Below are 13,131 nucleotides of genomic sequence, written 5' to 3' on the forward strand. Positions count from 1 at the left end.
GACAGAAGAAATTCCCCCAAGGAGGAAATGGTCTTTAAAGCTAATGGGCTATCAAACAGGAGAGTTCAAATAGGATCCACAACCCTCTGCCAGGAATCTCAGCATGAGATTCACGTTCTGAGAGTTAAATTATACCTTACGTAATAAAATGTATATGTATACATATCCATATATTTCAAGAACTGCTCCCATTCCCAGAAGGAATTAGTTGCTATTACTTTTTTTTTCTAAAAGTTATGCACACACAAGAAAAATTTCTCTCTCCATCCCCAAATTCAATTCCACAGTAACATGTGTGTGTATAATTTCTGTGCATCCAACCACTGCACTAGATCAGTCATCACAACATTGATTCCATCTCTGGGAATGCTAACTTTACCACCGCTAAAATTCGCTCCCATCTGGTTTCCTCCATTGGTCTCTTTCCCATCCCAGTATACCCACTCTCCCCCAGTACTACTGGAATGTGTCTTAAAAAGAAAAATCAGAGACTGAATAGAGAAGCTCAATAAGCATTTATTGGATACATTATTTATTCACTTGAAGTATAATATTTAGGTATAAAAATGACTATGAAGGTAACAACACCAACTGATTAAAATAATGTAAGACATTTAAGTCAGTTAAAGTTTGCACTTTTAAAGTAACAAGTAAATATTAACAATGATGTCTATCAGCTATACTTTAAAACCCCCAACTAGGGCTTCCCTGGTGGCGCAGTGGTTGAGACTCCGCCTGCCGATGCAGGGGACACGGGTTCGTGCCCTGGTCCGGGAGGATCCCACATGCCGCGGGGCAGCTGGGCCCGTGAGCCATGGCCGCTGAGCCTGCATGTCCGGAGCCTGTGCTCCACAACGGGAGAGGCCACAACAGTGAGAGGCCCGCGTACCACGAAAAAAAAAAAAAAAAAAAAAAAAAAGCCCAACTATAACTATTTTGTAATTTTAGTGTCCTTTTCTTGAAGAAATACCTACTGTAAACAGACTCTGAAGGACTAATTTAACCGCGTAGTAATAAATGACACAAACGTTAATGTAACAACAGACATAAATACTGGACTACCCCAAATTTATTTACTATGACATACCCCAGGTCTGGAATCCTTTCCGCCATCCCAGTTATACCAGCAATAAGGTTACTATGGGAGATCATGACCCCCTTTGGAAGTCCTGTGGATCCACTTGTGTACATGATTACTGCAGTATCTGAGGGCACTGGTTTGCTATGAGGCTTGTTTTCTGTATTGGAGAAGAAAAGACACACATACTTCTGAGAAAGTTAGCTGTATCACCAGCTTTTTCATAATCATGTTTGTCTAACTGAGTTAACAACTATTAATTGGGTTCGTACAAGCTCAGCAAAACAGATCAAGTCCCTGCACATAAGAGATATATGCTATTGGGACAGACATAAACAAATCTATAATGTTATAAGAGCTACAAGAGAAAAAGAAAGCAGGGCAAGGTGAGAAGATGTTAGGAAAAGTGGCAGGAAATGAAGGTGGAGTAGCCGCCAGCACCATATCATGCCATCTCAGAGGCCACGCGAAGGACTCTGGATTTCACTCTGGGTGCAAAGCAATGTTACTTTCAACAGAGGCTTGTCATCACCTGTGACAAGGATCACTTTAGCTACTGTGTGGTTACCTAACTTAAAAAGGAAAGAAAGGAGGTATAGGGAGAGAAAAGGCCATTCCAGCAACTCAACTAAGAAATAAGGGTGGTCAGACGAGGGTACCTAGACATTTGCTACAAAACGTTCTCTGCTTCAGAGTGGTGAAGTTAACATGGCCATACTCGGAATCCTGGATTAAAAGACACTGTCCCTCATTTGCACAAGCCTAAGAACAGCAGCCAACATCCTACAGAGGTGACACAGTAAGAAAGGCTATGAGAAGTAGGTCATGGATAGCACTGGTGATCTGCCTGAATTAATCTTGGAACTACCCTAAATCCGGTCTTCTTAAATAAATGAGGAAAACATTTTAAACACGTTCCCAAGTGAACTCTTTCTCTCCTACCTGTCAAGATATACTTCTTGACAATTGTTATCATTCAAGTTCTTGCTTCCTAATCCGCCATTCACTCCTTCATCCCATGGCACCATTCTCCTCTGCCACCAGCACTCAGAAGCTGCTCTCTCTGAAGTGACACTGGCTAAGAAGTCCAACGGTGCTTTTGCAATCCCCGCATCACCGGACTCCTCCAGTGCACCTGGTCCTGCTGAAGACTCCTGCCTCACTGAGGGGCTCCTTTCACTCGGCTCCCACAAACCACACGCTGCGTGTCTTCTTCCTTCTTCTCTGACCAATTCTTGGTGGCCTTTGGAGGTACCATTCTCTGTGGGTGACCTCACCTACTCCCACAGCTTTAATTAAAATCTGTTTCTAGCTTCTAAATCTTTTAACTCCAAATTAAACTCCAGCGTACTAGACTTGTATAGGCCACTCCCCACTACAAAGCTACATTTGAATGTCCCACCAGCAGGTAAATTCAACATGTCCAAAATTAACCTCAGCATAACCCCATTCCCAAGCTGAGTGAATGTTTACATCTAATTCATCACTATGTTTCCAACTATAAAGGAAGTACAGTCCCACCATCCTAACAGCTTTTGTGATATACTTAAACATCAATATATTCTCTAACATCTTCTGACACTTATTTGAGAGTGGGAATTTCCGGTTACCATGCCTGGGTGTGCTAGCTGGAGGACAGAAAGATGTCCCCTCTGGAAACAACACAGTTGGAGCAGAAAGTAAAAGGAGGGATGCAGGTTTAGACACTTAACATATCTGTTAATACTTACAGATAATTCACATAGGGCAAGTTTAATGGCATTATTTGTTTAAATTTGTTTAAACAAATAATGGCATTATTTGTTATCTGGTTTAAACACTAACTTTAAACCAACGAGAAAAAGGGAAACGGGAAAACTGTATAATGTAAAAAGCATTTTAAATTAACTTCAAATAAATACTACTTTTAGACCATTTTAATAAATTAACGTTCATGTTTTTCCTTAAGCTGCTTTTTTTTTAAAGGGTAGATGACATTATACCTAGGGTGACCTTTCGTCCCAAAGTGATGGCCTAGGAAACTAGTTCGTCACTTGATCTAACTTTAGAATCAAATATCTGGAGCACTTCTGGAGAACACGGTCACTGTAGAACATGCATGAGGAACTGGGAAACCGCCACATACCCACGCTGGCCTTGGCTCCCAGAGCCTGCACTGCTGCCATGGTGTGCACGATGACGCCCTTGGGGAACTCAGACCAGGTCGGTGGTTTACCGTCCACAGTGATGATGTGCCGCAGGCATGGGACTAGAGAAACTATATCCTGGAAAAACACAAGCATTCGTTGTATTCTTCATTACTCTTCCTTAAATAGCTTGACAAATAGCCCAGGACACAAGAAAAGCAGTTTACCATATTCAGCAAATTGTTAATTTCTTGCCTCAAAAAAGCAAGGGTGGGGTGTAGTGGTATGAATACCCCTTTTTTCAGATGGAGAACTACTGGTCTGAAATGTAAGTTACTGTTTTATTACATTAGATTTGCTGTGTGTACCCTTGTTCTTTGGTAAAATCTTAATCAATAAAGTCAGTTCCTTACAAAAATGGGCATGTAAACACACACTGCCTGAACTACAGGGTAGCCAAACACTCCTCATGCTTTTAAGAGGCAAATAAAGATACAGGGGGAGAGGAAGGGAATCCTCTTATAAACTTGTATTTAAAAAAAATCAGATATTATTGTTTTCACAGAGTTGTCTGCAGACGAAAGAAACGCCTTCTCCTGTAGTTTTGTAAAGTCTTTTTCTTCCCTTTAAAAAATTCTGAAACTTGTAATGACTCAAATGCTTCAGAACCAAGGGAATTACTAGTTTAAAAATAATCCTTAAAAATTACAAATTTATTGAAAATAGACTAGAAACCAGATGAGCACAATAAAGTTGTGATCCCTTCACCTCTGACATGGACACATTGACAATTTGTAGCTCTCTGCGCTGCTTATACACAAATATATATGAAATCCACTTTTTCTTTTCTAAAGGAGAAGAACAAAGTATGATAGTCCCACAAAGTTTACAGAGATATTAAGGATTTTAAAGATCATAAAAGAACTAAGTATCAATAATGAGCTCCTGACACTGAAAATTCTAAAGTACGGGACAGTTATTAGAAAACTAGTTCTCACCTTCAACTTTGTTTGTAAGAGTTCTTTACTAGTAATGATGTTGGTCACCTCTGTTTCATTTAATCCATGAACAATTGCTGGACCCCCTAGAGTAGCATACAACGTAACAACTACAGGGAAAAAGAAGGGCAAGTCAGACATTTGGACATTTCATGGAAATACTAAAAGGAATTAAATAAAGCCTCTGACCGTGGATGGAACATACTAAACCCTAAACTGTTAGATCCACAGTTTGTGATCTATTCATGCTGTCTTTCTAAATTATTTTAATATATTAACTAACATTATGCCTACTCACCCTTCTGTTAACTTCCCCCCAAAGTTGCAATATTTTAAAATTTAAAAGTTTTTTATTTTATTTTGTTTTACCTATAGAGGCTATTCTGAGACTGTCATGTTGAAAGGAATTACATTTGACTTCTAAAATGTCACAGTCTTAGTTGTTAACTACTTGATACTAAAATATGAAAAGTATACCAATAAGATAACACACTGAATGTCATATTTAAGATATTACTTGTTAAGAATATAGCATGAAAAAGTGGTAATACTGCTTATGCTAAAGTAGAAAAATCTAAAGAAGACATTCTTAGAAATGTCAAAATTAAATAATAATGATGATGAGGATGAAGAGAATTTTTATTTGCTTTCTCCCTAACTCAAAAAAGGTAGACTTAAAGTCACTGTAAGAGATAATTAAAGCTTCTTAGAAGAAACATACTGTAAACCCAAACCTGTGACAACAAAAAGGTATGCCAGTTTAAAAAGAAACAGCGGAGGCATTTACAGCAAGAAATCTGATAAAAGTAGCTTTTCTGTTTCATCTGAAGGATAAGCAATGTCCATACTTTGCATCATATTTGGCACCAAGACCTCTGAACTAAGCCTCCAGGACTACCTCACAGACTGAAGCATCACAACTTCCACAGGTTGTGTTATAGTTACAACATAAAAATTATCATTTAACGGAGCAGCCAGGTTTGAGTATTGGAAGTGTTTTAGAGGCCAGCTGTTACTGACAGAAGTGGCATAACAAGATGACACTAACTTCAAAAGAAAATTCTGAGAGGGGTGGCAGAGCAATGACCCACAGGTACAGATCTAGCTCCCCAGACCCAGAAAGTCCCCTCTGAACAGGTTCAAGTCCCCTTACTATACACGGTATAATTTGTTCCACAACTGGTTCCTTTTCCAAAATAGATCAACAATTCTAGGTGGTAACAAAGAGTTATCCACTGATTGGATACAAGGTAAAAATTAACAACAGAATTTTAATCTCTTGGGAGTAAATATTTATAATAAAAAGTGAGTATCATCTCTCCCACATTAGGTCCACGCTTTGAGAAGATAAGAAAGTCCACGTACGCTGAAAATTATACATGAAGCAGGCCTGTGCAGTGATCATCCACTCAGCCCTGGTTTCACAGAAGATGGCAATGTTGGTCTTTGGTTTCTGACCCAATATCTGTAAGCCATTTCCGAAATTAAAAGCTCTAACGAAGACATCTTCAAAGGACAGCCAATTATAGTTCCCAAGAATAACCTGATAAAACAGAAAGCATACAAAAATGGTTTTCAAATTAACCAAGATATTAATTTCTAGAAAGAAGCCAGGATGTGTTCCACATTTTGACAGACCAGAAAGCTGTGTTTGTATATATACTATTTTGTTCTAACGAAAAGCTGGAAAGTGAGTTTCAAGTGAAAAGTCTATTTTGAAAATTAGCTCTTTTGTGATATCTTCTATGACAACTCAAATCTTTTGCCAAATCTTTAACTGTAATTTGGGGGTGGGGGGTTGTTTTCCTTTAAAAAAAATTATTCAAGGTTTGACAGGATCTTAAATGTCAACTTTCTGGCCAAAGGCACATATATTAAGAATTCATTTATAGACTTCACTTACTTAAACAATGTAGATGCTAGTTTATGATTTAACCTAGTGTCAAGTACTACTGATACCAACATTTTACTTTCCCTCTACTTATGAATTCCTGGATTTAAGTATCAGACAGTACAACATGATTCACAAACAGCAACTGGCAGACCCAAGCTAACAGAAATGCTTATGGCCGTTCAGTTGGAACTGCTGTAACTAACTGGATAAGCAAAGTAAACAAGTCTCTATTTATACGACCAGGTGGGGAGTTGTCATACTATTTTCCAGAGTCCCTCTGTTGAATGCCCGCTGGCGTGGCAGGGCTTTCGACTTTTATTTGTGCAGGTGACATCAAGGCTCACATTAGTAACAACCCCCTCTTAACTACCTTTAAGAATTTTCTCCAACTTAGATCAGGCCATAAATCCCCAATTATATACAGATTAGACAGAAAGCTGTTCTTGCTGCAAAAATATAGACAGTTCCCAAACATGGCTGCATCACTAACATCCGTCTCTCATGCCTTAAAACCATCTAACCATATTCATTTTCAAAAATGCTTATAATATTTAAGAGATTTCTAGAAAACAGAGGTTGGATGAAGATACAAATGGAAAAAGTTAAATACTGCCCTCTAGTGCCCTATTCCAAACTGGACTTGAGAAGTAAATTCTCATTTTGTTGGATAAAGCGGCTGAAATTAAAATGCTCACTTAACTTCAATGGGTCCCAAACCCTCACCCTGCTCTGCACCCCCATGAAATGCTCAGCACGCAGAACTCCAATGGCTTCAAAAGGAGCTCTCTGGCGGTGAGAAGGCAGATGAGAATTTGGCCGAAACGTGTAGGAACTGGATTCACCATTATTAAGAATTTCACACTCCAAAGATAGGCATGAGCTACCTCCTAGATTCTAGAATCTAAATGAGTTTTGTAAATTTCAGAGAATATATGTGTTCTGAAAAAGCATTAGCTATATAACCCAAATATGTATGTAAACCCAAATAAATGATGGTGCAAAGAAATCAAGTCATGAGTTTAATTCAAGTGTAACCAAAATCTGAATTTAATTCTTTAAACCACTGAATTTTCTAGGAGTGATCTTTCCCATAAAGATTACATTTAAGGGACCCTACCTACCCCATAATTTTATCTGACTTGTGCTAGAAAAGGTCTCAAATCCTAACTTTGACCCTATGGTTAGCCCATCCTGAGATTAAACTCATGTATCTATTCCCTGCCTATACTGTGGAACACTGCTGAAGAACACCAACCAGGTGTTTTAAATCCAGGATCACAGATCTCACCACCCAGCAATCCTATTACGCTTCCCTGGTACATTCATTTTCTCACCCTCTGAAATGGCTATCTGAAACCTTCTCCCTACTCAAATATTCTCTACCCTTTCTCTCCCTTCTCCACTTCCATGTGACGATACTACCTCACACTCCACTGAGAAATCAGAAATTAAACAGAAGCTCCCTTACCTTCCTACCACCAAGTTTAATAACCTACATACACATACCTGTACCCATACCCTTTGCAGTCCCTCACGGTATCACAGTGGCTGAAGTGTCCCTGACAAAAGCTCGACTCACTGGGACTTTAATTTGAAGAGCTTCCCAAGTTTCCATCTCTAGTCCTGACCACCCATACTTGGATCTCCAACCTGCTTTTTCACTTGATTATGCAACTAAGCTAACAGGTATTCCCCCAATGCAACCACTGCCCTCCACCTGCACCCTGTCACCCTAGTCCGTCTCTCCCCTGAACTAAGGAATGCTAACTGGCCAACTTCCATTCTTATTCCTCTTTAGCCCCTTCTCCCTACAGTAGTGAGCTTTTGAAAAACATAAATCGGCTTACTCCTCTGCAAGTGTTTTCCCTTTCCAGTAGGAATGGAGTTGGAAAACCTTACCCTGGCCTACAAAGCCTTAAGGGTCCTAGACTTTGCCAGTGTCTCTGTGCCCATCTCAAAACCTCTGTCCTGACTCACTTCCTATAAATACAACTTTGTCTTTTCTGTCCTTCAAACAGGCAGCGCAGGACCCAAGATGAGGCAAAACAGGTGCTCAGGGCACGAAATTTAAGGAGGCATTCGGTCTCAGGGTCTGAATGCCGTCATGAACTTTGCTCCCTAAGTGCCTCCCCTAGCTGGGCTCATTCCTGTTTTAGAGCCACTGCACAATCCTGTCCCACTGCAAAGAGGGCTCGTTACCGGCCTTCAGGCCTCCACTTAGCCGTCACTTACTCAGAGAGGCTATCACTGATCTCCAATCAGCTTTCTTTCTTCACGACAGTTATTAAATCTGTTACCTTATTATTTATTGTCTCTCTTCCTCCCATACAATACAAGATCCAGAAAAAAGTAATCTGTGTGTCTTGTTCATTATTGTCTCCTAGTGCCTAGGACGGTACTAGCATGTAGCAGGCACTCAGCAATTATTCGCTAAACGTGTGGAACGGACCGGTGTAACGAAACAACTTCAATTCACTCTGGGCCTCGGGGTCTTCAACCTCTCCTCTAAGCAGCCTCATTTGTTTAAAAGATGGCTTTTTTTTTTTTAATTTATTTTATTTATTTGGCTGTGTTGGGTCTTCGTTTCTGTGCGAGGGCTTTCTCTAGTTGTGGCGAGTGGGGGCCACTCTTCATCGCGGTGCGCGGGCCTCTCACTGTCGCGGCCTCTCTTGTTGCGGGGCGCAGGCTCCAGATGCGCAGGCTCAGTAGTTGTGGCTCACGTGCCCAGCCACTCCGCGGCATGTGGGATCTTCCCAGACCGGGGCACGAACCCGTGCCCCCTGCATTGGCAGGCGGACTCTCAACCACTGCGCCACCAGGGAAGCCGATGGCTTTTTTTTTAAAGGTCCATATCCACCTGATCATTTAACTCCCTTGGCTTCTTTTGTTCTCATCACCATTCAATCGCATACATCCTTTACCAGCACCTCTTAAATATTCTTACCTGTGACCCATGAGACATAAATATGTTTGACTGTCCTAAGAGTCAGGAAGACGCACGCCTAGTGTGGCTACGTGAACGGCCACCGTGGAGGCTAAATGATCCCTACAGTCGCTTTCCTCTCTCACGTTTAATTGCCTGTATATTCATTCTATGACAGGTGTGACATACACATATGTAAGTATCAATGTTGTCGCTCAGACTATCACTGCCTGGGACATAGGAACTTAATAATTTACCTTTGTTCAGGAACCTATGAAATTAGATACCTTGATTATGCTGATGAGGAAGGCCTCTTATCTCAAAAGGAAACTAGAAAAATAAAATGGAGGTAAGATACAGAACATTCCATAAAACAAAATCACACAATACTTAACCAGTCAGGGCCCTGAAGAATGAGATATTCTATAAAGGTTAAGTTTTCAGGTAGCTGAGTTTAACCTCTATCAGCACTAAAACTTTTACTTTAACCATTCAGAACAGAGATATCTCAAAAATATATACTTTCCTACTGTCGACAAAGTACATCTGGCTTCATTTAACCTTTCCCTCCGCAAATGAAGATCTTTACAAACAAATTATTGTGAGGGAGCCAGAGAGTGAAAATATTCAAGAGATCTGGACAGTTGGTAATAACCATGGCGACGATGAGGGCAGCTAACCTTTACTAGTGTTTACTACGTGCTAGGTACGCTGTAAGTAACTCTCACAATAACTAAGATAATTACTATTATTCTCTCTATTTTACAGATGAGAATACTGAGGCATAGACAGAATAAACATAACTTGCTCAAATCCCACAGCTATTAAGTGACGGACTAGGATATGAACCCAGGCAGTACTAAATCACAATGCTCCAACTGCACTATAGAAAGGAGTTGAGATGTTGCTGGGCAAGTGAGTAAGGTGGCCTGATTAACAGCTGTAAAATATCATTTCAACTGCTGTGTTTGAGTGGATTATAGTAGAGGCAAGAGTGGAAGCAGAAGACCTGATTTTTTTTTTTTTTTTTTTTTAAAGGGAGCCGGGGTGGAGGGAGCTGTAAGGGGAAAATTTTAAAAAATCAGACTCCTGGTTTTTGACTTGAGCCATCTGGTACACAGCGGTGCCTTTAACAAACGGGGATGACAGGGAGAAGAGCAAGTATGGAAAAGAAAACCAAGCGTTCTGGCTGGGGAGAGTATTAACATAATAACCAACCACAAATTCTGGCCAAGAGATGAGCCATTACTTTTTATATAAATTATGTAAATATCCTAATAAGTCAAAAAATAAACACCATACACATATGCAAATAGGATAAAAACATGACTCAAGAAAGAAATAACACAAAAGTAGGCAATGAGGAAAAGAAAGCTTAAGTCAACTCCTAAGAACAGAAAGGAGTATTTCTAGTATCTTTTTGCATCAATTTAGAAGGAATGTCAGTCATAGTGAAACTTCTCTTTCTAAGCACTATGACTGCATAATTCCTTCTAGTTTCTTCTCTCTAAGGTGTGTAAAATATATAAGAAAAAGATGTAAAGTATCTCCGGAAGTTAGATCACTAAATGTTTGAGCTGGTCTTGTGTCTTCTGTTTCACTGCAAAGTTATTTTTATTCTTTGCAACTCTGTTCTATTTCAGGTACATGTATTTTTAAAACGTTCTGGAAACTGATCATTTCATTGTTAATTCATTTCAAAAGACATCAGTACAAGCACTTGCTGCTGGGAAGGCTGGAATCAGGAGCTACTGACACATTCCACACGCTTCACTCTGCCACAGTTTTATAAAACCATATGAGACTTAAAATGACAGCATGATACAGTCCTGGAAAAGCTGGCCAAGCCTCAGGAACACAGCCGCCTCTGTTTCTTCGCTGTTTGTTCTTCTGTTTGTGCCCCTCGGGAAACTTGTCTTGGTGAAGCTGATGGCCACAGTATCCTGGGCCTAATTACAGCGGAACCATCGCATCTTCACTTACCTTCCCTTGGAAGCTCAAAAAGAGACTTTTAGGATAAGACAGAAACAAAGCTTCAGAGTTCATTCATTTGATAAAGCTTTGGGCATCTTTGTTTCAACCATGCCAGATACACTCTAGGGTTAATCCCCAAAGCTCAGTCCCCCAAAACGGGGAGAAAACTTTTAGATATTGCTAATCACTAGCTTTATTTTCCAATATAAGATTATCTTCAAATATGGAAACTATTAAATGAAGGTACACTCCATCAAGATTACGTATGTGTTCCACTCTTAGTAAGCACTCTGAGCAGAGGCCACACTGCCTAAGCACCTCCATTTTTACATCTAAGGGCAGGGTGTGAAAGGTCCGCTTTTCACTCTCCTTCCATAGCAGCTGCTGCAGTACAATGGGTGTTAAATAAGAAACCAAGGGCGGGGCAGCCTAGGTTAATACACAGTGGAGATACCCCCTTATCCAGTCTACAGACCACTGCTACAGTTGCAATGCAGACCAACAGAAACTGAAGTCTTGGCTAACCAGTGGTACAGCACACCTTCTCAAGTAAGGCTAACAAAAAATATTTGCTTTGTTTATGATACACAAAACCTACTTTCCCAATGAGTCTAATTTCAAACAAGAAAAAATATGTTTTCTACACCAGAGTTTATATTAAAGACTTCTGAAAAAAGTTTGATGAATCACAAATGCGAAGTTAATGGCAAATGTCAATGGTAGGCACACCCTCTGACAGTGATGTAGTATAGACAGAAAAGGGTGCTAACTGAAAATGGTTTCTCTCATCTTCTAACTTTTCTACTAGAGTTCAAATATTTCTTTGTTGAATAAACAATGAATACAAAGGCACCACAGTCAAGACAGGGAGGAAAGAGCCACATACTGTCACTGTCTCTGTCTCTCTCTCTCTCTGTCTCTGTCTCTGTCTCTCTCTCTCTCACACACACACACACACACACACACACAGTCCGTCTCTGTCTCTGTCTCTCTCTCTCTCTCACACACACACACACACACACCCCCATACACAGGGCATAAGAACTTTGCTTGTGTCGGGACTTCCTTGGTCCTGCCATGGTTAAGACTCTGTGCTCCCAATGCAGGGGGCCCAGGTTTGATCCCTGGTCAGGGAACTAGATCCCACAGGCATGGCACAACTAAGAGTTCACATGCCACAACTAGGGAGCCAGTGAGCCAGAGCTACGGAGCCCATGTGCCGCAACTAAGACCCAGCACAACCTAATTAATTTTTTAAAAAAAAGAAGAAGAAGAAGAACTTTGCTTGTGTCCATTGCATTACCTGGCCACACTTTGTGTGTGTGTGTGTGTGGGGCCTCTCACCGTCGCGGCCTCCCCCGCCATGGAGCACAGGCTCCAGACGCGCAGGCTTAGCAGCCGTGGCCCACGGGCCCAGCCGCTCCGCGGCATGTGGGATCTTCCCAGACCGGGGCACAAACCCACGTCCCCTGCATTGGCGGGCAAATTCCCAACCACTGCGCCACCAGCGAAGCCCTATCTGGCCACATTTAAGGAACAACTATGATAGCTCTAGGATTTTATTTTGTCCTAATTATACTGACACCTGAATTAAGAAAGAATTTCATGTTCACCATATTCTTCTCCTTTTTATATACTTGGGAACCAGTCTGCTGCTATGAGTACTGGATGACTGAAAGTGCTAGCTCCATAAAATGCATGTAATGTGTGTATCCTACACACACTATCCTGTAGTGTGTGCAGGATACTAGAGAAAAAATAAGCTTCCTGCTAAAACAGGATTTCTGTTATATATGCTTTCATTAAAAGTAAGAGAACCCAATCTTTGAATTCAAATAGCAGTAGGAATTGTCAAAGGACAAAAATGAATGTTTATTTTAGATACAAAAAGCACAGAAAAGAAGGCAGAGGAGTGGAAAACTTTAGCACTTGAAAAATGTAGTGTTTTCAGTACCTTTTATAACTACCAGATCTCGCAAAGACGGAATCAAGGAAGGTACACCATAAAAAGTAGCAACTAAATATGACAAAAATCAGACATCATTATGATAAAGTGTCTTGCAAATTATAATCTATAGGCTAGAGAAGAGTAATCAAACATGCTTAACTGCATGACTTCAATTTCTCAAAATGTGCTA

At 40.4% G+C, this 13,131-nt stretch overlaps 1 protein-coding gene across 2 annotated transcripts in view; it reads right to left on the reverse strand.

Annotated features, from left to right (window-relative positions):
- The window catches only part of ACSL3 (acyl-CoA synthetase long chain family member 3), an 82,230-nt gene that overhangs the window by 17,006 nt on the left and 52,093 nt on the right, over positions 1–13,131 (reverse strand). For both annotated transcript variants that reach the window (XM_029225209.1, XM_029225210.1), the window contains exons 3-6: positions 5,568–5,745; positions 4,203–4,312; positions 3,204–3,342; positions 1,088–1,238 (exon numbers count right to left, since the gene is read on the reverse strand). In XM_029225209.1, the coding sequence (XP_029081042.1) occupies positions 1,088–1,238; positions 3,204–3,342; positions 4,203–4,312; positions 5,568–5,745 (578 nt within the window). The remainder of the gene's footprint in view (positions 1–1,087; positions 1,239–3,203; positions 3,343–4,202; positions 4,313–5,567; positions 5,746–13,131) is intronic.

This window comes from Monodon monoceros, unplaced genomic scaffold (genome assembly GCF_005190385.1).
Source record: "Monodon monoceros isolate NGI ecotype Baffin Bay Population unplaced genomic scaffold, NGI_Narwhal_1 Super_Scaffold_16, whole genome shotgun sequence".
NCBI classification, from domain to species: Eukaryota; Metazoa; Chordata; class Mammalia; order Artiodactyla; family Monodontidae; genus Monodon; species Monodon monoceros.